This window comes from Phoca vitulina, unplaced genomic scaffold (assembly GCF_004348235.1).
Source record: "Phoca vitulina isolate PV1807 unplaced genomic scaffold, GSC_HSeal_1.0 scaffold3, whole genome shotgun sequence".
NCBI lineage: Eukaryota > Metazoa > Chordata > Mammalia > Carnivora > Phocidae > Phoca > Phoca vitulina.
Genome location: NW_022589706.1, coordinates 655,393 through 680,701, shown reverse-complemented (window position 1 = coordinate 680,701; position 25,309 = coordinate 655,393). Strand labels below are relative to the sequence as shown.

The following is a 25,309-nucleotide window of genomic DNA, read 5'->3' as shown; positions in this document are numbered from 1 at the left end:
GTGTAGGATACAAGGTGTCAGCAGCCTGCATCCTTCCTCTGTGATATTTTCCTCCTGTAGAGCCCTTTGTTCAGAAGCCGGGTGGAGCCGGCCCGCCCTCTCCTGGCCTCATGCTCCAGGAAGGGAGAAGAATACCACCAGCTCCTAATCACTGCCCGCTCCCCGCCCACTCACTGGCCACACCCCCATGCACCAATCCTCTGCGACCGATGAAAAGAAGTGAGCGTTCTTCTGCCCACTTCTAATCTTCCTGGAACTTTCCTCCCAGCTCCCTTTCAGGCACCCACTAATCACCTCATCACAGAAGGTGGTGAGTGTTTCCTCATGTCTGAAAGCACAATGAACTCGGGAGTCACAGCAACTCAGCCCCTAATCTCAGCACCATCCCTTCAGAGCTGGGTGACTCAGCCCCTAATCTCAGCACCATCCCTTCAGAGCTGATGTCTCTGAGCCTAGTTTCCAGGTTGGTTAATGAGAATATTATCACCCATGTCAAGTGAAAGTCATTAAGAGGATTAGTAGCAGCACCTCTTATGTACAAGCTTTGTTTTAATAGCTTTACAAATATCGACCCAGTTAATCCTCACAACAATCTTATAAGGTAGGTGATTAACCTTTTTTTTTTTTTTTTTTTACAGGTGAAGAAACTGAGGCACAGAAAATGTAAAAGATCTCGTTGAAAGCAGCATAGTTATTAAGTGGCAGAGCAGGGATTCGAAGCCATGGCATGTGGTTGCAGAGTCCTCACTCTACCCTCTATCGACTGCCTCAGTCACACCAACATGCTCAAAGCACCTAGCTAGTGCCTAGCACAAAACAGATGCTAGAAAATGTTATTTCACATTGATGTTGCTGTAGGTACATCTGCCATAGTCTTCCTTGATACCATTCTTTATGGCAAAGAAAAGAAGATGTGAAGGAAACATAACATAGAGATGGGTGAATGGATGGCTGGGTGGGAGGGTAGGTGGGTGGAAGGACATATGTATGGATGGATGGGTGCGGTGGCTGGGCAGATGGATGGATGAGAGGGTAGGTGGATGAAAGGACATATATATGATGGATGGATGGGTGGCTGGTGGATGGATGGGTGGATGGATGGATGGATGAGTGGGCAGGTAGATGGAAGGATATATATATATATATATATATGTATAATAAAGGGATGGTGGTGGGTGGCTGGATGGATGGATGGATGAACGGATGAGTGGACAGATGGGTTATAGCTAGCTGGCGAGACAGATAACTCTTGAAACTCTTATTTGGAAAGACAGACTGTATTCTACCTGAAGAGCATCTGAAAGAAACTGTAGGATGAAACATTTAAAGATGAAATAAGATAAACCCTGGATGTCAGCTAAGTCATCTTTCCAACCAATGCTCAGATTTCCTTAACACCTTCCCTGCCAAGGAGTCCCCCAGCTTCTGCTTTGCACACATACACACACACACACACACACACACACACATACACATATATACACACACAGACGGTGATGGGGAACTACCCTCTTCTCCAGGCATGCTTTCTGTTATCATAGAGCTCAGACAGAAAGGTCTTCCTCTTCATCACCTGACACCCGCCTCCCTACAGCTCCCATCATTGTCCTAGTCCCTCTGTCTTCTTCAAAATCTGGCAATTGCGATCATGTGCACACAAAGTATCTCCAACCCGGGCCTCACTGGCTTGGGCAGATGACACGGAGCCTTGCAGGCTGTGTGAGGATTAGGGTTTTACCAAGAGCATGCCAGCACAGGGCTTCTAGCAAGTGTCCCGGTCAGGGTCATGAGAAGACCCCCTTGGCTGGTGTGTGGAGAACGCCCCGGGGCCCGGGGGATGGATGTGAGGTCAGTGGAGGCCAGTGAAGACAGGGTGACAGTCAGGCCTCGGGTGGTGGCCGTGAGAAGGCAAGAGAGCAGGAGGGAGGGGCCCTGCAGAGGATGTGTCAGGACGATGCAGACAATTCGCCTGGTTAGTCCCTGTGTTTGCTCACATGGAACTACTGGTGTAGACGTCTGGTTAAAAACAGGAGGGATTTTCAAGGAGGACAAGCTGCCCACATGGACATGGGGAACTGTACTTGTCCCCAGGGCTGCTGTAACAAAGCTGTAACCAACGAGATTTCAACACCAAAATCAAGGCATTGCAAGGGGTGGTTCCTTCTGAGGGCTACGAGCCTAGGCCCCTCTCCTAGCTGCCGATGCTCAGGAAGTCCACGATCTCTGCCTCCATCTTCACAGAGGGCTCTCCCTCTGTGTCCGTGTCCAAACTTCCCAATTCTTGTAAGGACACTCGTCAGACTGGATTAGGGCCCACCTGCCTGACCTCACCTGAGCTCCATCACATCTGCAAGATGCTATTTCCAAATCAGGGCACATTTGCTGGTAACGGGGCTTAGGATTTCAACGTATCTTTAGCGGGGGACATAATTCAACCCATAACAATCTCCAAGGGATGGTAGTCCCTCACGATCAACAGGATATCCAAGTAGAAATGGATTAGCCATCTAGGAGGCGTGCTAGAGAGAATATTTCTGCTCTGGCCAACAGTTTAGGCCACATGGCCTCCAGGATTCTTTGTAGCATCAAGACTCTACAGACTTCCTACCTCTTCTCCCAGGGAGGAAGGGACACCATCCTCATGGGTCCCTCCAGGGTTTCCTGTTCCAGTGCCATCCTGTGGGGAAGGCTGTTCCCAATGCACCGCCTTAACATAGTGCTCCCCACTCCCTACGTGGTTGTTTTGCATCGACCCCTCACCTCCTTACATTTCATGTCTATTTATTTTATGTCCCCCCAACCATGGACAGCGTGTGAGCACGAGGACTTTACTTTGGTCCCTGCTGCATCTAGAGAATGCCTAGCAAGGGGAGCTGCTCATTAAATGTCTCCTGGGTAGATAAACCGAAAGCCTAAATTCATGGGGCCACATCTATCCCGTAGCCTGACTCCCTCCCTCTTCCTCTGGCTCCTCCATCTGCCTGAGGCCACGCCTTCTTGGTGGAGCCCTCACCCGCCCCACCCCTCAGCAGCGTCCCCCCACCCCCAGCAGTGCCCCACCCCCCGCAGTGCCCCCTTTCCTGCCACCTGCATCCTGTACCATCTTGCCAGGACTGTCTGTGAGTCTGTCTTCTCTGTGAACTGTGAGTTTCTGGTTTTGACCCATTTCAGCATCCATGGTGTACAGAAAATGGCTCTGAATGAGAAAGTGCTTGGGAAACACTGGTTGGGTGAGGGAATAAATGAGTGAAAGCAAGAAGGAGGGCCATGAAGGGCTGACCTGTCAGCTGGTCTTCGGAGCTTTACTCTGTGATCACGGCTTATATCAGAATCTTCGGTGACAACACATCTAGAAAGCTGACGTCCCCCAGCACTGAAATACCCATGACATTTAGGAATCTCAAGCTGATGTACCCCCTACCCCCTACTCAGACCGTGGTGATCAGGAGAGAATATCCTCCCATAGAGATCTGTGTACATGAGTGTCAACTGAGCATCTTGGATAGTTTCATGTGTTTATAAAAAAATAGGCAAAAACAACAAAACAAAGATTTTCAAAGTAAAAAGTCTGAACTAAATCCCTGGGTAAGCATCACGACACGAAATCCATGAATGCTTGAAAAGAAAGCACTTTGCAATTCCCACCGAAATTGAAGCGGCAAGGGGGCTGGACACAGTTCTGGTGTCAGTATTCGCCTTCTCAAGGGCCGACGGACCCCAATCCAGATCAAAGCCCGAAGCTCATGCCCAGCCGTCCAGCCTCCACAACAGGGCCGGCCTCCCTCTCCAGCCACAGGTCAACACCCCGGGATAACCTGATGGCCTGGCGTTTCCTAAAGCTTATGCCCCTGCCTGAGTCACTGCTGTCCCCAGTCAGCCTCCCTGGTGACTGACCACACACCAAACCTCCAGCCCAAGAAGGGCTCTAACACCAGCTTCTCAGAGCACCAGGGATCACCTCCTTCACAGTGCCCAGCACCCTGTGTAATCACATATTTTTCCATGCAATTCTTTCATGAATGCCTGTCCCCCCAACTACACTATGAGCTCCGGGGGGGCCAGGACCTGGCCTGTTGCCAGCCTTCGTGCCCACCGTGGACTGAACAGTGCATGACATGCTCGGGTAGAGCAAAGAATTAGAAGCCAGGAGTCACTGAGTAACTGCAGCCCATTTCTGCGATATCTATGAGGCTGAGTCATAGAAGGAAACTGTGGAGTCCAATGGGCAGAACAGAGCCAAGAACTAAAGGGTCTGGAAACAGGTGCATCACGTACCAGGAGCCCGGCCAGAGCCCTTGTTCTCGGCTCTGGGCATAGGGGAGTTCATTAAACCCTCACCTCCCGTGGGGTGCGCACATCACCACCCCGGGTTCAGATGAGGCCCTGGAGGCACATGGAGGTTACGGGTTGTGCTCAAGGTCATTGGATGATTAAGTGGCAGATCAGGAGAGGGGGACAAGCACTGCACGCAAACGGTCCAGCCTAAGCCCAGGCCATCTCCTCTGCTCACCAGACAAGGAGACACAAACACCACGTGTGAAAGATGTCCAACTTCGTGCGTTAGAAGGAAACGTGCAGATTGTAGCTACAGGAAATGCCACGGTTTCCTATCAGACTGACATGGGTAGAACGAGCTGGAGCCACTGTGACTAGGGTATGTGACACAGGGACTCTCCTAGGCTAGATGGTAAACTGGCCTGGCCTCGGTGGTGGGCAATCCGACAGCATCTACGAAAAGCACACAATAAGACAATTTCCCTTCGAAGAATCCATGCTGCAGTTAACTCTGCATGCATGCGAACAGCCCTCGATGCGGGAGGTTAACAGCCCTATGATCACCGGGGGCCAGGGAGCATGGCGCAACAGTGTGGGCTCTGCACTCAGACCACCTGGGCTCACATCTTCCTACTTGCTGTGTGACTCTGGAGAAGTGACTCACATGCTGTGCTTTAGTCTCCTCATCTGTAAACAGTCCTTAGCTCTGAGGCTGCTCTGAGGAGTAGATAGGTTAATGCACATAAAACCATCAGAGCTATACTTGACAATAGGATCCAACAGTACATGAAAAGGTTTATTCACCAAGACCAAGTGGGATTTATTCCTAGGCCGCAAGGTGGTTCAACATCCACAAATCAATGTGATACACCACATTAATAAAAAAAAGGACAAGAACCATATGATCCTCTCAGTAGATGCAGAAAAAGCATTTGACAAAATATAGCATCCTTTCTTGATGACAACTCTCCACAGTGTAGGGATAGAGGGAACATACCTCAACATCATAAAAGCCATACATGAAAGACCCACAGCGAATATCGTCCTCAATGGGGAAAAACTGAGAGCTTTACCCCTAAGGTCAGGAACATGACAGGAGGTCCACTCTCACCACTGCTGTTCAACATAGTACTAGAAGTCCTAGTCTCAGCAATCAAACAACAAGAAGAAATAAAAGGCATCCAAATCGGAAAAGAAGTAGTCTTTTATGACATTCTATGTGGAAAACCCAAAAGACTTCACAAAAAAAAATTGCTAGAACTGATACAGGAATTCATCAAATTCGCAGGATATAAAATCAATGCACAGAAATCAGTTGCATTTCTATACACTAACAATGAGGCAGAAGAAAGAGAAATCAAGGAATTTATCCCATTACAATTGCACCAAAAACTGTAAGATACCCAGGAATAAACCTAACCAAAGAGGTAAAAGACCTGTACTCTGAGAACCATAGAACACTTATGAGAGAAATTGAAGAGGACACAAAGAAATGGACAAACATTCCATGCTCATGGATTGGAGGAACAAATATTGTTAAAACGTCTATGCTACCCAAAGCAATCTACACATTCAATGCAATCCCTATCAAAATATCAGCAGCATTTTTCACAGAGCTGGAACAATTCTAAAATTTGTATGGAACCACAAAAGACCCCAAATAGCCAAAGTAATGTTGAAAAAGAAAACCAAAGCTGGGAGCATCACAATGCCTGACTTCAAATTCTATTACGAAGCTGTAATCATCAAGACAGTATGGTACTGGCACAAAAACAGACACATAGATCAATGGAACAGAATAGAGAGCCCAGAAATGGACCCTCAACTGTATGGTCGACAAAGCAGGAAAGAATATCCAATGGAAAAGACGGTCTCTTCAACAAATGGTGCTGGGAAAATTGGACAGCCACATGCAGAAGAATGAAACTGACAACTTTCTTACACCACACACAAAAATAAACTCAAAATGGATGAAAGACCTAAAGGTAAGACAGGACTCCATCAAAATCCTAGAGAAGAACACAGGCAGCAACCTCTTTGATCTCAGCTGCAGCAACTTCTTGCTAGACACGTCTCCAGAGACAAGGGAAACAAAAGCAAAAATGAACTTTTGGGACTTCATCAAGATAAAAAGCTTTTGCACAGCAAAGGAAACATTTAACAAAACTAAAAGAAAACCTACAGAATGGGAGAAGATATTTGCAAATGTCCTATCAGATAAAGGGCTAGTATCCAAAATCTATAAAGAACTTATCAAACTCAACACCCAAAAAACAAAAAATCCAGTCAAGAAACGGGCAGAAGATATGAACAGACATTTCTCCAAAGAAGACTTACAAATGGCCAAGAGACACATGAAAAAAATGCTCAACATCATTCAGCATCAGGGAAATACAAATCAAAATCATAATGAGATACCACCTCGCACCAGTCAGAACGGCTAAAATGAACAAGTCAGGAAACGACAGATGCTGGAGAGGATGTGGAGAAAGGGGAACCCTCCTACACTGTTGGTGGGAATGCAAGCTGGTACAGCCACTGTGGGAAACAGTATGGAGGTTCCTCAAAAGTTAAAATTAGAGCTACTCTATGACCCAGCAATTTCACTACTAGGTATCTATCCAAAGGATACAAACATAGTGATCAGAAGGGGTACCTGCACCCCAGTGTTTATAGCAGCAATGTCCACAATAGCCAAACTATGGAAAGAGCCCAGATGTCCAACAACAGATGAATGGATAAAGAAGATGTGGTGTGTGTATACACACACATACACACACACACACACACACACACACACACACAATGGAATACTACTAGCCATCAAAAAGGATGAAATCTTTCACTTGCAACAACGTGGATGGAACTAGAGGGTATTATGTTGAGTGAAATAAGTCAGAGAAAGACAAATACCATATGATTTCACTCATATGTGGAATTAAAGAAAACAAAACATGAACATAGGGGAAGGGAGGGAAAAATAAAATAAGATGAAATCAGAGATGGAGACAAACCGTAAGAGCCTCTTAACTCTAGGGAACAAACTGAGGGTTGCTGGAGGGGAGATGGGTGGGGGGATGGGGTAACTGGGGGACGGGCATTAAGGAGGGCACGTGATGGGATGAGCACTGGGTGTGGTATGCAACTGATAAATTACTGAACTCTCCCGCTGAAACTAATAATATACTATATGTCAACTAAATTGAGTTTAATAATTAAAAACAATCACAGCTGTCTCTCACTTATATTAAATTATCAATAAATTCAGCAATCTTTACTATTATTAGAGTATTATGCAGCCACTTAAAATTAAGAACAGGCTGTTCTATAGTTATAGATGTTGAACAATCTCCAAGACTATTGCAAAGTGATGAAAAAGGAGCAAAACAGGGTGTAAAGTATGCTATTATTTAACATTTTAAAAAAGGAGTACTTGTGTAAATATGCATACCGCCATGGACAGTCTCCACAGGATACATGCGTGGCACGGGGAATGGACTGCCTTCGGTGCAGGGATAAGAAGACTATTTGATTTTCACAGTACAGCCTTTTATGCCGCTCTAATTCTTTGCCTCGTTCATTATTTACTATTCAAAAAATTGGCTGAGAGACAGAAAAAAGCAACGTGGACATTAATCAGAGTCGGGGACTATGCGCGTGGTCTTCCCCGGGGCACAGGGAGTTAGTTTCTGGGTTGCTTTTGACAGCCTCTCTCCCGGCTGCTCTCTGTGGCTGGTGCCAGACAGACCATGGACAGTAAGGTCAAGGTGGTGGTCCAGGGCAAAACCCCAAACGTCTGCTAGAAGCACCGCCATCCCCAGAAAAGCCGCTCTACTCCTGCCTGCTTGCGTAGACGTGGTGTTTGTGACGAGTATCCATTTGGTTGGGACTGGATAATCAAGATGGGGGGCCATGCCCATCTCCTGGTCCTCGGGGCCCCGTCGTGTGGAGGAGCTCTGTGAGGGAACTGACGGGGGCCCAGGGGCTGGCACTGGGCATGAACGGCCACAGCACCTGGTGACCCGGAGCAGGCGTCTCTGAAGTTGGCTTTATGGGGAGGCGAGCAGCGTCTCACTGTGGGGCTCATAATGCCGGCACATAAAGCCACATCCTCCGACCTGGCTTTTCAGTGTAATGAAAGTGATGGCTGATTTATTCTTTTGGCCAGGTTGGGGAACATGCCTGATGTATGTCTTATGTCCCACCTGGCTCAGGACTCCAAGTTGAGGGGAGCTCTTTATTGAGCCCCTCAGATACTCCAACAGTTGAGGTAATTCCTTTTATCTCTAAGAAACCCCTAAGACGATGCGTGAGCCTCGGGTCCTGGACGGGGCGGTGTGGATTAGGTGGGATGCTAAGTCAGGGAGAACATCACATCACACCCCGCAAACGCGCACTGGACCAGGTGCAAACCACTCGCGCGCCGCAGAGGCGCTTTCGATGCTTATTCCAGCTTGCGCGATCTCCCGGTGCTGTAGTTATTTGTGTGCGTGTCGTTTACCCCGTAGATGGTGGGCATCTTGGGGGCGCTTGCTTTTCTCAGCTTCCTCTCTGGCACCTCGCCTAGCACAGCGCCAGGCGCTCAGCGGGGGCTCAGAAAGCACCTGCTGGAAGAAGGAAAGCGTCTCCTCCCAGAAACCCTCACCTTGCCGGGAAGAGGACAGTGAGGGTTGCCATGGAAACCAGATGGGCATTACTGCCGCCCCGCTCTGCCGCCATCCCCGTTCTGTCCCCCATAGAAAATCCCGCTCTGGCTTGTCAGCCGCCCCCCCCCCTCGGGCGGGAACCCAGCACCTTGTCGGAATGGGGCAACAGGGCACAGGTGTGTGGGCGGGGTTTCCGCCTAGGCTGGCGGACCCCACCCCGGAGGGAGGCGGTCCTCCCAACAACACCTTGACTTCAGCCCCGTGAAACCGACTTTGGGCCTGTGGCCTCCAGCACCGAGAGAGAAGAAGCTCTGTTCTTTGCAGCCCCCAAGTGTGCGGTCATTTTTTACAGTAGCCACGGGAAACACCTCTCGTCCCTCTCCTGCTCCCCTGAAACAGAGAGCCTGGGGCCAGCTTCTGTCCTAGCACCCTCCCGCCCCACCTAATAGATAAGACACCCAGAGTCACCTGACTGTAAGTGCCCCTGCTGGGACCCGCACCAGGCGGTCTGGCTTCTCAACCCGACCTCCAACCCCTGGCTCCCCGACCTTCCGCAGCCTCTGCACCTCCCAGCAGAGCCCTGCAGGAGCTAGTCCCTCATCCAGGCCGGCTGGGACCTCCAGCCTCACATGCGCACGCTACCTGCCGCGTAACTCTTTGGGCTTCTGCTAGTAAGCCACCTCCCCACGCTGGCAGGACTGTCCCATACCTTCCCACAGTCCTCCCCTCTTCTTCCTGACGTCCTCACCTTGTGTGTCACTGAGAAGCATCACACAGGTACGTGCCATGTTCACACCTCCCACCCACACCCCTACACACGTCTCTGTTCTCTGGACCTTCCTTCCTGGAGGGCCCAGCCCCTCCCAAGTGCTGACACCGGAGCCCTGGCTCCCACCTTCTCAGTATCCTCTTTCCTGCAACTGTCCCTGCCCTCCGCCCAAACCCTCAGCCTCCCCCTGTCTGTGGAGGAGCGTCCCCAGCAGAAAGCTCAGATCCTCTGGCATCACCGTAAATGTCCTTCTCCAGGTCCTGGGTTCCCCTCAGTCTGCTGCTCCCCACCACTGCTTCCCTGCACAGCAAAGTGGGGGAATCACAATGGTTACGGTGGCCCTGTGCTCCCCAAACCCACTCTGGCCCTCAGCCATGTCCTGGAGGCAAAAACAAGACACCTTCCAGTCCTCACCTGATTGAACTGCAGGCAACATCAGACACGGCTCGTCACCCCTTCTTCTGGGACCCCTTTTCTCTTGGCTTTCCTGCCCTCACTGCCCTGGTTTCCTGTTACTTTTCTGACCGTGTAAAGGCTGCAGTCCCTGAGGGCGTCCTCCCGCTCCCCTCCCCTCGATGCCGCTCTCCACTCTCCGCGGGCTCCCTCCTGGGTCCCCGTCCTGCCACCTCCAGCCTGAGCCTGCATCTGAACAGACATGTCCATCTGGTGTCTCCAGGCATCTTCAACTCGCCCAGCCCGGAAGTGCCTCTGATCTTTCCTCAAAACTCAATTCTCCCTCTTCCCTTGTCTTAGGAAGCAGCATCCCCGTAGCTGACCGCACTTCTCCCACAAAGCCCACTCCCAAGCCGTCAGTGGGTGCTGCTCATCCTCCCTCGTCCGTCCCTTGATCCCACAGACCCCCATGCAGCCTGCGGGAGGGACGTCACAGAGACCTACACCCTGGGGGTCTTCCTGGGAAAGCGGCCCTGAGTGAGGGGCCCCTGTGCAGCCCAGCCGGACCACGGCCAAGGGAGCTGGTGGAGGCCGACTGAACACCGCTCTGCAAGGGTGTCCCCCCCACAGCCGGACACCCTGGGGCGAACTCTGGGCAGCCCATGAGGCCATGTCACACCTGGGAACGTGCTGTGCTTAGTTCTGGTTTGAGTAACGCCGCACCTTCTCACCACCTTAGCTGTGAAATGAACCCTATAACCTCTAATGTACCTGCTGGTGACTCTCCGTCAAGTTTATGGGGGAACCTGCTTCAGGTCATGCTCGCACTGGCTCGGTGCGACCCTCCAGCCCACTTCCACATGCTCCTATCATGCTGGCCTCATCCCCTTCTAAACCCTCAAGTGCCCACGTATGTTCCTTCCTGAGTTCCGTCCATGTGGCCCCCACCAGGTGCTCACCACTCAGGTCTCAGCTCCCCCGACCCTCCCCTTAAAGGGGCCTCCCGGAGCCCCCAGGCGAAAGTGAGCCCCTGCTATTCTGTAACAGAGCACCTTGCCCCTTCATAGCCCCTCCACGTTATGGAACTGCGGGGGTAGGCCTGCGAGCCTTTGTATTCTGCTCACGTGCTTCCCATGACGACCAAAACCTGGACGATTTGCCAGCATCGAGCCAGGGCCTCCCACGTTTTAAAAATGACTGCACACAGGAGCAAACAACCCAGAAAGAACAAGTAAACTACAGAAATTTGGGGTAAGTCGCTTAATTTCCCTGAAGTTAATTTCCCGCTTAAGTTCCAGAAATGAGAAGGAAAATCACATCTCCGCAGTGTTAATATAGAATAAAAAGGGCGCTATGTAAAACAAAACAAAACAACAACAACAACAACAAAACATACCATATGGCCAGCACAGGGAAACCACTCAATACATGGATCTAAAAGCCTCGATTCAACCAATACTCACAGAATGCTGACTCTGTACGAACCATAATTTGGAGACAGTTTAGAAGGGGAAGCTGGTGGTATCAAAAGACAGTGTTGAGCTTCCTTTAAATAACAGGAAATAAACACACTCCTGGACATTCTTCTCTTCTTTTCCTTTGCCTCTTTTGGAAAAATCTAAGTGCAATATTTTTTAAAAGCTGTTTTGTCAATACAACAGTGGATCTGAAAGCACGAAGGCCTGGGCCCAAACCCATTATCACTCGTGTGACCTTAGGCAAAACCAATCTACCTTTCTGAACCTCAGCTTCCTTTCCAGAGCTGCTGTGACAATTACCTAAGGTCATGGGCAAGAGGTGTCTGGTGGTGGTCAGGGCCAGAGCAAGGCCGGAGCTAAGGCACTGTGGGCTCTCCACACTTCTAAAAGCTTCCGAGAGCTGCCAGTGGTGCTGGTTCCTCCTCCCTCTTGTCTCTGCATGCCCAGGGCTGAGCCACCTCCATCATGACAACCATCTAGGAGCCTGACACAAGCCACAGGAGAGACCTCTCCCTCATATCCTCTCTGTAAGAGACAGACCATGAAGAAATGATGTCAAAGATAAACAACAGGGCAAACCAAGGAGATGGTCTTTGTTAAAGATAAATCAGCAAGAGAGCGCAAGGTTAGGGCTCCGACGGGTCTGAGAAACGAGGCGGCAATCAAGACACCTAATGGCATATTTAGAAGCTCAGCTAAACTTCATGTAAGAATTACAAATAGGATAAATTATTTGCAAGAGAAAAAAGCTGTTTTTAGTGGGGAGAGAATCACAGATTTCCATGCATCCTAAGCCCCTGACATTCTGAGTGACATTTTCTTTCTGGGAGCTCCTAAGCCTGGCTGTAAGTCAAGATGGAAAGATTCAAAGTAACTGACAATGCTATGCTTAAAAAAAAAAAATCACCGGATCTCTAAAATGAGCATTCAACCACGGAGTCTGAAACAGAACAGGCATTCAATAAACACTGAATGTTGGGATGGGGGAGTGGGGGAGGGGAGGGGAGCTGGGAGGGGAGTGAGGAGGGGAGCAGAGAGGGGAGCGGGGGAGGGGACAGGGAGTGGGGAGATGGGGGACGGGACAAATGCAGCTCTCCAGCTGAGCACTCTCAGGTCATGCTTAATAATCAATGTTAAACATTCTTCGGGCAAAACAAGACTGGTGCCCAAGGAAAAAGAAATATAAAATTCCAGAGCTCCTAGGTGATTTACAAGAATAAAATCTTGGTAACCTCCATGTCCTCAGGGCATTCACACACCAGGAGCAGCAAGCACATTGTAGCCTGTTTATTTCACAGAATGTGGGGCTCCAGGAAGCCCGTGGTTCTTATACGTCATCACTTCTTGAACCAACAACAAAGACAGGATGATTAATACCGTCCATTTGGTACTATTACCATTTATGTTATACACTGTTACTATTATGTGTTACTATTGTGTATACTATTGTGTAGTAACACACACATGTGTAACATACATACATATGCTAATTACAGCCCTAATTCCTCTGGCCAGAGGTTGTGGGGTATGACCTACTTGCAAATTAAATATCTAGGTTCTGATCACACAAGCCAAATCATTTCAATCCACTTTTCGTTTCCACGTTTTGGAAGAAAACAGACTTTCAGCTAGGAAATACTTTGATAATCACCTGCTTCTACCATTTAATGTAATAAGAGACATTTAACAATCTCTGCCAGTAACCGGCCACCTTTCTCCCCACTGCCCATCCAATCCTCCCTCCTCCCTCTTGGGTAGTGTGGCAAATTTCAATTTGTTGCCCTTGGCATTCTGATTAAGCTAAAATGAAGGACCACACACAAATGGCTGCACAAAGCTCAGTTAGCCAAGCCGCATGACCCTGGACCCAGAAATGGATGAACAAAGCCCGATGCCCAGCTCTGTGCACGGACAGCCCTGCTCGTTCATGGCTGAAGGCCCGACACGGCACGATGGCACTTGGCTGGGGAGGGGCAGCCCTTAGGCAGGATGGAAATCCCTCTGTGCTTAAAACACCCCTCCGCTCATAAAGTGCCATGAGTTGGACATAAGAGAGCTCTTCTCTCAGACCAGTGACCAGGCACTCCTAAGGAAGTAGAAACAGCGCTCTCTGTTTCTGGTGCTCTCTTGGGTCCGTCTCTCCACGCCATGGCACACCATTTCCAGGCTCCCGGGAGACAGGACCAGAGCTGCTCGATCTTGCTGCCAAGCTCCCCCTTTTTCAGTTGCTGTTTGAACCGCTCTTGAGAAAGACTCCAAGAAGGGCTGATCTACTTGAATGCGTCTCTCTACCATCTGCTCATCTCCCTTCAAGTCAGTCCCCGCTCCGAGGCAAGACCCAGAGAGGACTCTGCCACCAAGTCCCTGTCATATCATTAAACTTTACAGTATCCCCCAGCACTTATGGTCTCCCCAGTCGAGAGATGAAGAAACTGGGGCTCAGAGAGTATTTGTGAAAAATAAACATGGCCGAGATTCCATAGAGAAACCTCCAGTCCTGTCCTGTCACTTACTAGATGTGTGACTATGGATATACCTCTTTCCCCAGAACAGCATCAGATCCTTCAACTAGCAAATACTAAAAAATAAGATGTCCTCCCAAAGAGCATTAGCATGGGGACCAAATTAACGTGTGGAAAAGAGACTCTGCATTTTTAAACACTGCACAAATATAAGGTATTGTATAAAAATATAAGGCATTATAGCTTATCAGCATTGTGTGACTCCAAATTGACAGCAATTAGTCCCCAGGGGGAAGTGCGCAGGTGAAGCTATGCATACCGAACCTAGAATCAGAAGAAGTTTGTCATAAATGGAATCCAGTTTGAGGGGTTCCCATGTGGTCCCATTGCTAATAATCATCAGTATAACAAGAAAGCAAAGAAAGGAAAAATAAAAACCTAATATAACCAATAAAGAATCCTATGTGTTCAGATGGTGTATTTGGTATAAATGGATCTTCCAAAGATCGTGGCCCCAGACTGAGCATCACACTGCTCTCATGAAGGCCTACCCCTCTCATACCTCCTCTCTGTGGACATTCTACAAGCAGAAGACCCAGAGATCTACCAAGCAGTAAAACTGATGGATGCCCCCTCCTCTCCCACTCAAACAAGTAAACAGAACCCAGAACCCTAGGGAGGCATCCTGAGTTTTTCCCTCCCCTGCAATGTGCAAACTACACCCCCCTGGGCAGACCTATTCAGCCACATGGCAATCAGTGACCAAGTTTTGTAGGCTCTTCCTGCATATCCCTCTCCTCCCCAAGCCTATAGCACCTGCCCTCATCATACATCCACATCTCCTACAACAGTCTCCCTGGACTTACCCTTCTAAGCCGTTCTCCATTTGTATCCAGACTGGCCTTCAAGAACACGACTCTGCCCATATTAACAGGCCTCTCTCTGGGTCTCCAGTGCCCACTGTGGAGCCTGGCATCCAGAACCCTCCACAGCCTAGCCTCTGCCTCACCCGGAGTCTTCACCTAAGTAACTTGACCCAGGGCACATGGTAGCACAACCCAGACGTAAACCTGATCTAACTCCAGGGACCACTCAGTGGTGCTATGCTCTGTGCTATTTTGGCCCTTGCTTGTGTCCCTGTCCATCTCTCTCACAGGCTGCCCCCATGGCAGGGACTATGCCTGTTCATCGTCTAGAATATGGCTTATACAAAGATGGGTTCTGTTCTTATTAAGAGTGATCCAGGTAATTTAGAAAAACTATCACATTGAAAACAATTAGAAGAGCTAGGCAAAAGCAAAATTAGGTTGAGACCATCCGAGAACTAACAAGAAGTAATAAAAGACAAGGTCAAGACCTAGCAGTACAAATAAATTCAGAGAGGTAGGTAACCCCTTATCTGGGGCCACTCCGTTCTGAAGGGCACCTGCTAAATGCCAGAAGAAGCAGCCCAAGGGCTGATAAACTCTGCAGAATTCTCAACAGATCTATAGAACTGGGGAGATAGAAACTCAAGTCCAGGGATTCCAAGAAGAGGTCATCCTGATGAAGTCCCAGAGTCTTCGGTTGGTAAAAATGCCTTAAAAGTAAAGATAAGCCAGAAACAGAGAAGCCCTTAAAGGACCTGAAGCCCTGCTCTGAGTGATCTCAGTCTCTCAGTCTCTGACTGGGTGGAGGTAATCCACAATTACGCCCCTAGCTGCCTGGAAGTGGATAATCTCATCCTAGTGCTCGACTGTCTTCCTAAATGTTCACATACACTGTCAGGCACACAATCAAAACTACCCAGGCACAGGAGGAGACTGGGAAATAAGATCACAAACTAAGAGCAACAACAGACAACAGGCACAGGCCATGGTAAAATAATAAAGTTTCAGAGATTTTAAGATAATTAGGCATCATATGTTTGAAGAAGTAAAAGACAGAATTTTAGAAGATAACTGAATGCTTAGAAAGGATACGTATAAAGAAGCCCTCTTTAAATATTTGCCAAAAGGACAGGAGGAAAGGCCAAGCTGATGGGCCTTGCCGAGTGAGTCGGCTCGTGGACCGGGACCCCCAGGAGAAGCCCTGAACAGTGCAGTAGCATCCTGATAGGGAGCATGTGCCCTGCAGCCAGACTGCCTGGGCTTGAGCCTGGCTCTCTCATTTACTAGTGTGCACCCCGGGACAAGCTCCGCAGCCTCTCTCAAGTCCCCATCCACAAGATGGTAAGAACAGCAATACCTGCTCTGTAGGGTGGCTAAGAGGATTACGAGTTCGTATTCATGAAATGTTCAGAACTGCGTCCGGCTCTAGGTTCTGCTGTACACAGGTGGTACATTATAAGTATTTGTTAAATAAATAAAAAGAATGGAATTCAGTTCAGCAAACACACTGCCTGGCCTAGCCTCTCTCTCCAGCTGCCTCTTCCTTTATTTCTCTGTACTCAATACCCCAATCCACACATCAGTCGTACCAAGCTACTTTGCTTCACCAAATGCATCTTGCTCATTTCCTATCCTTTCATCTGCCCTTTCTTCCCTCTGCCTGAAGTCTTTCTTCTCTTAATCCACTTGGAAAGCCTACATCCATGCTTCAAGGACAAGTTAAAATATCTCTTCTGAGAAGCATTTGCATCACCCTCTTGAAAGTAATTACTTCCTCTTCATGGCTCAGCTAGTCTGGATTTTCCTTTTACCATGGTGTTTATCAGACTTTTATGGTCACTTCTGTTTATGTGTCTGTTTTTCCCATTAGCTCATAGCATGAACTATGTCTTATTCATCCCTTTCCCAAATACTAAGCATAGCAGTAGTTCCATGATGACTACTGAATAACAAATGAATGATTAACTGAATGAATGAATGAATGAATGAATGAAATGTACTCAGTGTTTGCTCTCAGGCCAGTGCTGTTAAAGCATTCATCACATCCAAGCAAGTATATGTAAGTATATGCATGATTGAGAATTCTTACTCTTCTAAAGCTTGAAGCATGCTTCCGGGGTCCTCTGAAGACAGAATGTCAATCATTTGGTCATTGAGAGCAAGGTCTTCATTGACACCATCGGCTGACGTGAACTGGGAGTGTTCCAGCTTGCTCTCATGATGCTGAACCTGCAGGGAAATTTCAGGGACAACTGAGTGGGCCTTCGTGAATGTCATGTGCTGAGAACGTTGAGGGAAGGCAGGGATCTGCAGTCAGAGAACCTTGCTGGCCCCATCACTTGTGAGCAGGGTAAACTCAGATAAGACACTGCATTTCCCTGGGCCTCCATTTTCTCATCAAAGAATGGGATCATAATTGTAGTAGCCCTGCACAGGGTTATTGTCCATTTAGACAAAACAATGGATGGAAAGGTCTTTGCAACCTGTAAAGACCTATAAAAATACCTCACCAACATAATCGCCATCACCATCACCATCACCATCATCACCATCATCACCATCACCATCATCACCATCATCATCACCACCATCACCATCATCACCACCATCATCATCACCACCACCATCACCATGATCATCACCACCATCACCCCCATCACCATCATCATCATCACCACCATCACCATCAGCATCACCACCACCATCATCACCACCACCACCATCACCATGATCATCACCACCATCATCCCCATCACCATACCATCATCATCATCATCATCATCATCCCCAGCATCATCACCATCACCACCACCAACAGCAGCACCATCATCATCACCATCACCATCACCATCACCACAATCATCGTGCAGAGAGAAATTCCAGTTGGCAGATGGACTTCAACTTCAGGCATCTGGCTGGTTTCTAATCAGAATATAGAATTGTCAAATGGAAGTGACATGGGAGATAATTAAGCCCAACCCAATGATTGGATAGATATATCTGTTTTGTCTTTATTGTTGATTCTGCAAAATGGGTGATAACTATAGCTAATATTTAAGAATTCCTGTCCCCGTGCCTTGTATGTGCTATTATCACAAAACTGTCACAACAAAGTAAGTACTGTTGCCCCATATTACATATAAGAAACCGAAGCTCAGAGGGTAAAATAACATCATTTGCATTCACACAGCTCATGAGGAGTCAGGGTTGGAATCTGGTCCCAAATCAATCTAACTCCTAGGGTAGAAGGAGTGAAGTGTTAGAAGAGGTGAAGAAGGCTGTCTTGTGTTTTATAGCACACTGTCTCATTGGTTGCCTCAGGCTTCCAAAAATAAAGTAAAATGTGAAAAGAGTTCATTCTGTGAACTTCAAGGGTCTTCAGACCTTAAATCAACGCTTTTCTCTCCTCTCTGCAGGTGTAACGATCAGCCTTTCATCTCCAGGAAATGATTCCTGCTCCTTCATCAAAGCAGCAGGGAAGTTTTGTTCTGTGATGGATAATGGCTTTGGGAGAGAAGCCCAAGGTCTGATGAGAGGGGCCCTTTTCCTCCTCCTCCCTTTTGCCTGCCATGGACACTGTGGGCTGATCTCACTTTGAAATGACCATCCCCTCCTCTGGGAAGCAGACACCAAGTGAACAACAGGGACAGGACCTCCAGCCTCCAGACACAGCCCCCAGAAGCAGGTCCAGCCTACACTTGGCCACTTGAAGCAAGTGTTTAACTACATGGGCCTCAGTTTCCTCAATATAAAGTGAGGGGGAAAGATGACAGATGTTCCCTTCAAGGTGCTGGGGCCCTGGGTGACACTGAGTCACAGGAGCTCCAGCCTTCCCGGATGCTTACTCCCCGCAGTGCCTTCTGGTGGCAGCTCCGCAAAGCTCATCTCACTCAATGAACTACCACCCTGATTTCCTTCTCGTCTGTCCAACCACTGATGGACCAAGGGCTCATTCATTCCCTCACACATTTTTTCAGGGCCTTCCAAGCACCAGGCTCCATACTAGGCAGCGGGGATGGTGGCAGATACCATCTGTTTTCTACCCATGTCCCCTCGTCCTTACTGCTTCAGTGTCCACTAGCCCAAGATCCACCAGCCAAGACCTACACTTCTTTCCCTAAAGGCTTTCACTGGCCTTCAGAGCCCATGCCAGGGAAATAACATCACCCTCTGTCCGGGCCCCTGCGGGAGTGCTCACAATACTGACTCCTTCTATGGCCCTCCACATGTCCTCTCTTGGGGCTACGTGTTCCAGGCCCCTTGGAAATTAATATACATACCTTAGAAATGCCCCCCAAGGCTGGAAGGGGGAGGCTCATTTAGGACATCCATAAATTTGTTAAAGATAGCATAGTCTCTCCCCCTCCTCATACACGGATGGTTCCATTAGATCTAACGAAAGGGTAGCTGTCAACCAGGAGCACGCGAACTCTTGGAGGTATAAGTGGACCCTTTGATCTCACTACAATGCCCTCTGTACCTCCCCTCACTCTATAAAATCTGTGGACTAAGGTCTGGACTTTGTGAGAATAGCTGCACAGCACCTGGATCACCCCTGACCTGATCTCCTGTCAGTAAGTTATCCTGAATAAAAGTCTGCATAAATGGTATGGAGTGGCCTGCTTATTCTCTGGTCTCCAAGTGCCTTTTCAGTGGGGAGGACAGTCCTTCCTCCCCCACCTTCTAACAGCCCCTTTGCCCCCATGTCCTCAACCAATGACCAACAGGGTATGATATATACTCCAGCTCCTTCCCTCCTCGGGTGGGATGACTACTGTCCCCAGAGGTCCCGGGCAGGGTGAAGCTCCAGGGGCCCACAGTGGTAACCTGACCAGCTGCCTTCCCTTCCTGCCTCACCTCCTGACCCCACACCAATACTTCCTGGGACCACTCCCCATATAAACTACTTGCATTTGGACCCTGATCCCGGGCTGTGCTTCTGTGGGAACCCAGAGCAAGACAGGAATACAGAGACTAAGACGTTCACAGACGAGCCCAACAGATTAGGAGGTGTGCTGGGTGGAGTCTACAGAAGCTAGCGCAGGAACCTGGAGATGGGGCTCCCATCCCAGCCAGAACTATGCTCATGAAGGGCAGAGAGGATCAAAAAGCCTCTGGTGTGAGCGTGGTGAGCTCATGCTCTCAAGGAATGCTGAGTCACTGGGTGGACTAGGTCTGAGGTGGAAAGTGGACAGTGGCAGCAGAAGTGGGCAGAAGCCGGCGACGGGGGCTCCCCAAGCTGGGCCGAAGTATCCAGTCTCCCCCTGAGGATGAAGTGAGTCTCCAAAGACTTGTCAGCAGGGAGTGTGGACCAGGACCTGAATTAGCGTGGCATGAATGCAGAACTGGCCACACAGATAGGTGCTCGGTTATTCAGTCAGACTGCAGGGGCCCTCAACCCTGGCCACCTTCTGGAATCATCCAGGGAGCTTTAAAAATGACTAATGACAGGGGCACATCCTGGGACGTCCAGTCAGAGTCTCTGCATGTGAGCCTGGACATAAGCGTGTGTCTGTCATTTCCCCAGGGATTGGGACATCAATCCAGGGCTGAGACCCATTGAACTGGAGGATAAACGTCAACCTCACATCTACTGCCAATCGAACTACCCTCGAGGAACACAACATACATGGAGACTCACCTGATGTCCGATGAGCAGGCTTCCCTTCAAACACTGATACCGAGCCATGAAGAAAAGCGTGACCCAGGTCAGCACAAAGGAGAGGATGGAGGCTGTGAAGAATCCTGCCGCATGAAGGCCATGGTTTGGGACAACCTAGGGAACCAGAGGCGGTGGGGGAGGGGTGGAATTGTCCGTGGTCACATTTCACATCTTTCAGTCAGGTCATAAGGGAGAGTTACAGCAGAAGAAGCATGGAGGCAGCGAGACGGGCCTGGCTTTGGACCCAGCTCTGTCCCACTGGCTGAAACCATCTTGGCCTGAGACCGTCACTGGACTTCTCTGAGCCTGTTTCCTTATAGCCTGACTTCCACACAGCACATCTGAAGCACTGAGCAGGACAAACACTGCAAGAAACCCAGCACGATGGCTTGCACACAGTAGGACCATCCACCCCAAGCCTGGCATATGGCAGGCCCCCAAGAACTGTACATTCCTGAATCCATCTGTAACAAACCTAAAGCAGCACTAGGGATCTGTGAGCTGTTTCGAGTCAGGGGCAGAATCTGTAGTGTCCTTCCCTTCTCCCCACACCGTCTGCTCCCCCTTCGCAAGAGCTTTAGAGGGGCAACCCACAGCCCACGCTGGCCTTCAGGACCACGCTGGAGGATGCACAGGGCAGGGAAGCATCACACAGCGGGAGGCGGCTGGCTGCCAAGCAAAACCAACAACCTGGCTTAACACGCCCAGCCCTCTCTCTCTCCTCAGAGGCATCCTCTGGGCTCCAGCCAGCGAGAGCCTGGGACAAATATGCATCCGTGGCAGGCCAGGAGTGGCTGGCATCAAGCCGCTGTGAGAAGCTGCTAAGTGCTAGACGCTGCAGGTTCAGGTTCAAGACCACAGCAGCAGATAGCATCCGATAAGCACTCGGATTGGGTCAGATGGGGGACTGAGCCTGCGCTCACACTTAACCATGCATCTGAACCAGGAGGACTTATGGAAACACGCATCCCTGTGCCCCACCCTGGGCTCCTGATTCACTAGACCTGGGGACAGGGCCTCAGAAGTGGCTTTTCCAAGTTCCCAGGGGCTGCTGCTGTGCTATTTGTCCGAGGAACACACTTTGAGAATGGCTAGGCTAAGGGTTTCACAGGATGAGTCTTAACTCCTTGAATTCTCCCAAAGACACTCTGAACAAAAGAAAGAGCTCTGGATTTTTAATCCTACAGATCTGGATTGAAATGCCGCCTCTGTCAAAACAGTTATGATACCCTGGATGAGTGACTTGACCTCCAGCAACCTCACTTCTCTTGTCTGTAAAATGGGGATAAAAATACATCCTAGAATGAGGATTAAATAAAATAGTAGTATAGAGATTAGCACAAAGCTTGGCTCATTGATTAATCAACAATTATTTACTGAGTATTTACTGTGTCCCAGGCTGTAAGTTGGGGTTCTTTCTCCATTTGTGTGATTATACTCTTTGTGTGGGCACTGACTGGGTCTGACCCAGGTCCACCGCCTATTCACAGGTAAGGGGGACCTGTAAACAGGAGAGCGGGTGAAGCCTGGGCTCAGGACTCAGACCACCTGGGTGTGGCACCATCTCTGCCTTACTGGTCATGTAGTATTGGTCAGATGAGTTCATTTCTCTTTGCCTCTGCTCCTTCCCTTGCAAATTGAGACAGTAGCCCTCCAAGAGTTGTACTGAGGATTAAACAAGAATATGCATGACGTTGAATGAAATCATTAAAAGAGTGTCTGGCTTTAATACTTGCTCACTAAACACCAGTGATTCTTGCCGTGTCTTCCTTTGTGGGCTGTGTAAACGAAGGGAACTCCTTTGGTACAGTAATGGAGAAGCTATATGGTGGCCATTAATGAGTCATTTTATCAGAAGGTGGCCTCAAAAACAGACCTGGACTGAGAGCCTCACATTTTGATAACACTTTCATCCTTTGGAATGTTTTCACCAGTGTCCATACTCAAAAATAAAAGGGACAAAATATGTGTGTCCATAACAAGAGGCTTTGTAACGGTCAGCCCTTTAAGTCAGCAATTTCATGCCTAGGATTCTCTCCTCAGGAAATAATTCAAAAATATGCATAAAGGCTTATATACAAGGTTGTTTTGGTCTAGAAATATACACAAAGATTTGTTTATATGTAAGGCTATTTTGCAGAGCATCATATAAAGTAACACAAATGTGTATGGATCCTAAATGTCTCCAAAACAAAGAGTGATTATATCTTAAGTTTCTATAAATTATCCAATCCATATAATGAGCAATTACATAACCATTTTATTACTTTTAAAAAGCACAGTAATGTACGTATGTATACTAGGAAAAAGAGTTCATAACAGAAGTCAAGTGTTTAAAAAGAAAAGCAAATTTCCCTGTGTTACCTTCCCCTATCCACTCTAATCCAGCTTCCCAGGGACAAATGTCTTAAACAGATACTGATTTCAGTTTTTATGGTTTAGTTAACCAGAATGGTTAGTTAATTTAAATACTCTAAAAATTATGCATGTATCTTTATTTATTGATTCATCAAATTACATATTATTAACTGAATTCCTGTTTTGACAGATGTGAATTTAGGTCAGAATTTTTACCTTACAAATTTATAGGGTATGTAACCTATAAATATCCCTTTCTACACTTCCTTCTAATTTTAATGATTATTTTTAGTTTTTCAATTAGCTACTTTTGTACCTTCAAATTAAAAAATTAAACTTCAACTTTTATAGCACTTAATTTAGAGACTACTTCTTGTCTCCTTGTCATCTTACTAAAAAAGACAATGACATTAGTGTCCCACACTTGCCTCCAACTTGCCTTTCCCACTTCTTTCTTCCAGAATTTATTATCAATCCAATGAGGGCAAAGTAATAACATTTTAAGACATATGAAATAAAAAATCTTTTTTATATATACATGGTTTTTATATATTTATATATATTTATTTATATATATAAATATATTTATATATATTATATATATATATTTTATATGTATGGTTTATAACATATATATTTTGTTTTACAACCACAATTCTTTGTGGTTGTTTTTAGGTTCATTCCAGAAACTAAAATAAAAAAAAAATTTTAAAGATATTACTATTATGATGATTGGGAAAATGTTATTCACTGAAGAATAAAGTAAAAAATGTAATCCTGTATTACTATATACCTGCTCCTCAAAGCAGTATATTTCTAATTCAGTCCCTTTTCTTACACTTTATCAATTGTTCAAAATCATGCCATATTTTTAGTTTGCTTCAGATTGGACTGACACTCCTTTTTCTGTAACTTTTTGTTTTTCCTGGAGTTTCTCATTGCCTTTCTTTTTCCTTCCTGTTATATAGCATTTCCTTAATGATATTATCTGTTGCAGGGAGTGGATTCTTTTTTCTTAAACTCATCATTCCCAGAATGCTTTAACACTCTGATCTAATTAGGACTGGTTACTTTCCAGGCTTGCTGCACTCCTGTCATTTGGAGCCCTCTCTTCACACCTTTCTGTATTGTCACACATTATTCATTAAAGAAAAACTATGTTTCTTGGATCCCATTTCTTTCTTTTCCTTGGATGCTTTTTTTTCCCATGGAGTATTCGCAGTATTTATTTATTCTCAAGTTAATCTGTTTAGAAAAGAGTTTTTATTTCATATGTCTTAAAATGTTATTACTTTGCCCTCATTGGATTGATAAGTTGGCTGAATCTATAACTCAAGGTCCAAAATAATTTTTCTTTAGAACACTGGAGGTACCATCCCACTGTCTTCTGGCATAAATGTGTCTGATGACATCTTAAAAGGATCTGTTTTTGCTTTCTAGGAATTTTAAGTTTTCCTTTTTCCTTTGGAGTTCTGAATATTTAACCATTAAAATTTTTTAAATAATATTTTAAATTATAATAAAACACACATAACATAAAATTTACCATCGTAACCATTTTTCAGTGTACATTCTAGTAGCATTAAGTACAATCACATTGTTCTGAAATCCCCAGCATTCACCCCCAAATCTTTTTCATCTTACAAAACTGAAATTCTGTTCCCATTAACACACTCCCCCTTCCATCCTCCCCCCAGCTCCCTGGCACGCATCATTCTACTTTCTGTCTCTATGAATTTGACCCTCTAAGAACCTCATATAAGTGTTATGACAGAGTATTTGTCTTTTTTGACTGACTTACTTCACTTAGCATTAAATCTTCATGGTTTATCCATGTTGTAGTATGTGTCAGAATTTCCTTCCTTTTTACAGTTAAATAAAATTCCATAGTATGTGTATATATTTTTTGTTTATCCATTCATTCACTGAATGGACACCTGGGTTGCTTCCACTTTGGGCTATTGTGAATAATGCTGCTACAAACACTGGTATACAGATATCTCTTTCAATTCTTTTGGATATATACCCAGAAGTGAAATTACAGGATCATATAATTCTATCTTTAATTTTCCGGGGAACAGCCAAGCTGTTTTATCTTTTTATTTTTTTGATAGTTACCATCCTAATATGTATGAGGTGGTATCATCATGGTTTTGATTTGCATTTCCCTAATGATTAGTGTCTTTTCATGTGGGTACTACATATATGTATAACTTCTTTGGAGAAATGTCTGTTCAAGTCCTTTGCCCATTTTTCAAACATGTTTTTTTTTTTTTAAATTATCATCGAATTATAGGACATTATGGACTGAATATTTGTGTCCCCCAAAATTCATATGTTGAAATCCTAACCCCCAATGTGATGGTATTAGGAGTTGAGGCCTTTGGGAGATAATTA

At 47.0% G+C, this 25,309-nt stretch overlaps 1 protein-coding gene across 1 annotated transcript in view; it reads right to left on the bottom strand.

Moving 5' to 3' along the window:
- The window catches only part of EVC2 (EvC ciliary complex subunit 2), a 125,923-nt gene that overhangs the window by 63,321 nt on the left and 37,293 nt on the right, over window positions 1-25,309 (bottom strand). Inside the window, exons 8-9 of the mRNA XM_032399086.1 lie at window positions 20,534-20,668; window positions 16,982-17,121 (exon numbers count right to left, since the gene is read on the bottom strand). Of these exons, the coding sequence (XP_032254977.1) occupies window positions 16,982-17,121; window positions 20,534-20,668 (275 nt within the window). The remainder of the gene's footprint in view (window positions 1-16,981; window positions 17,122-20,533; window positions 20,669-25,309) is intronic.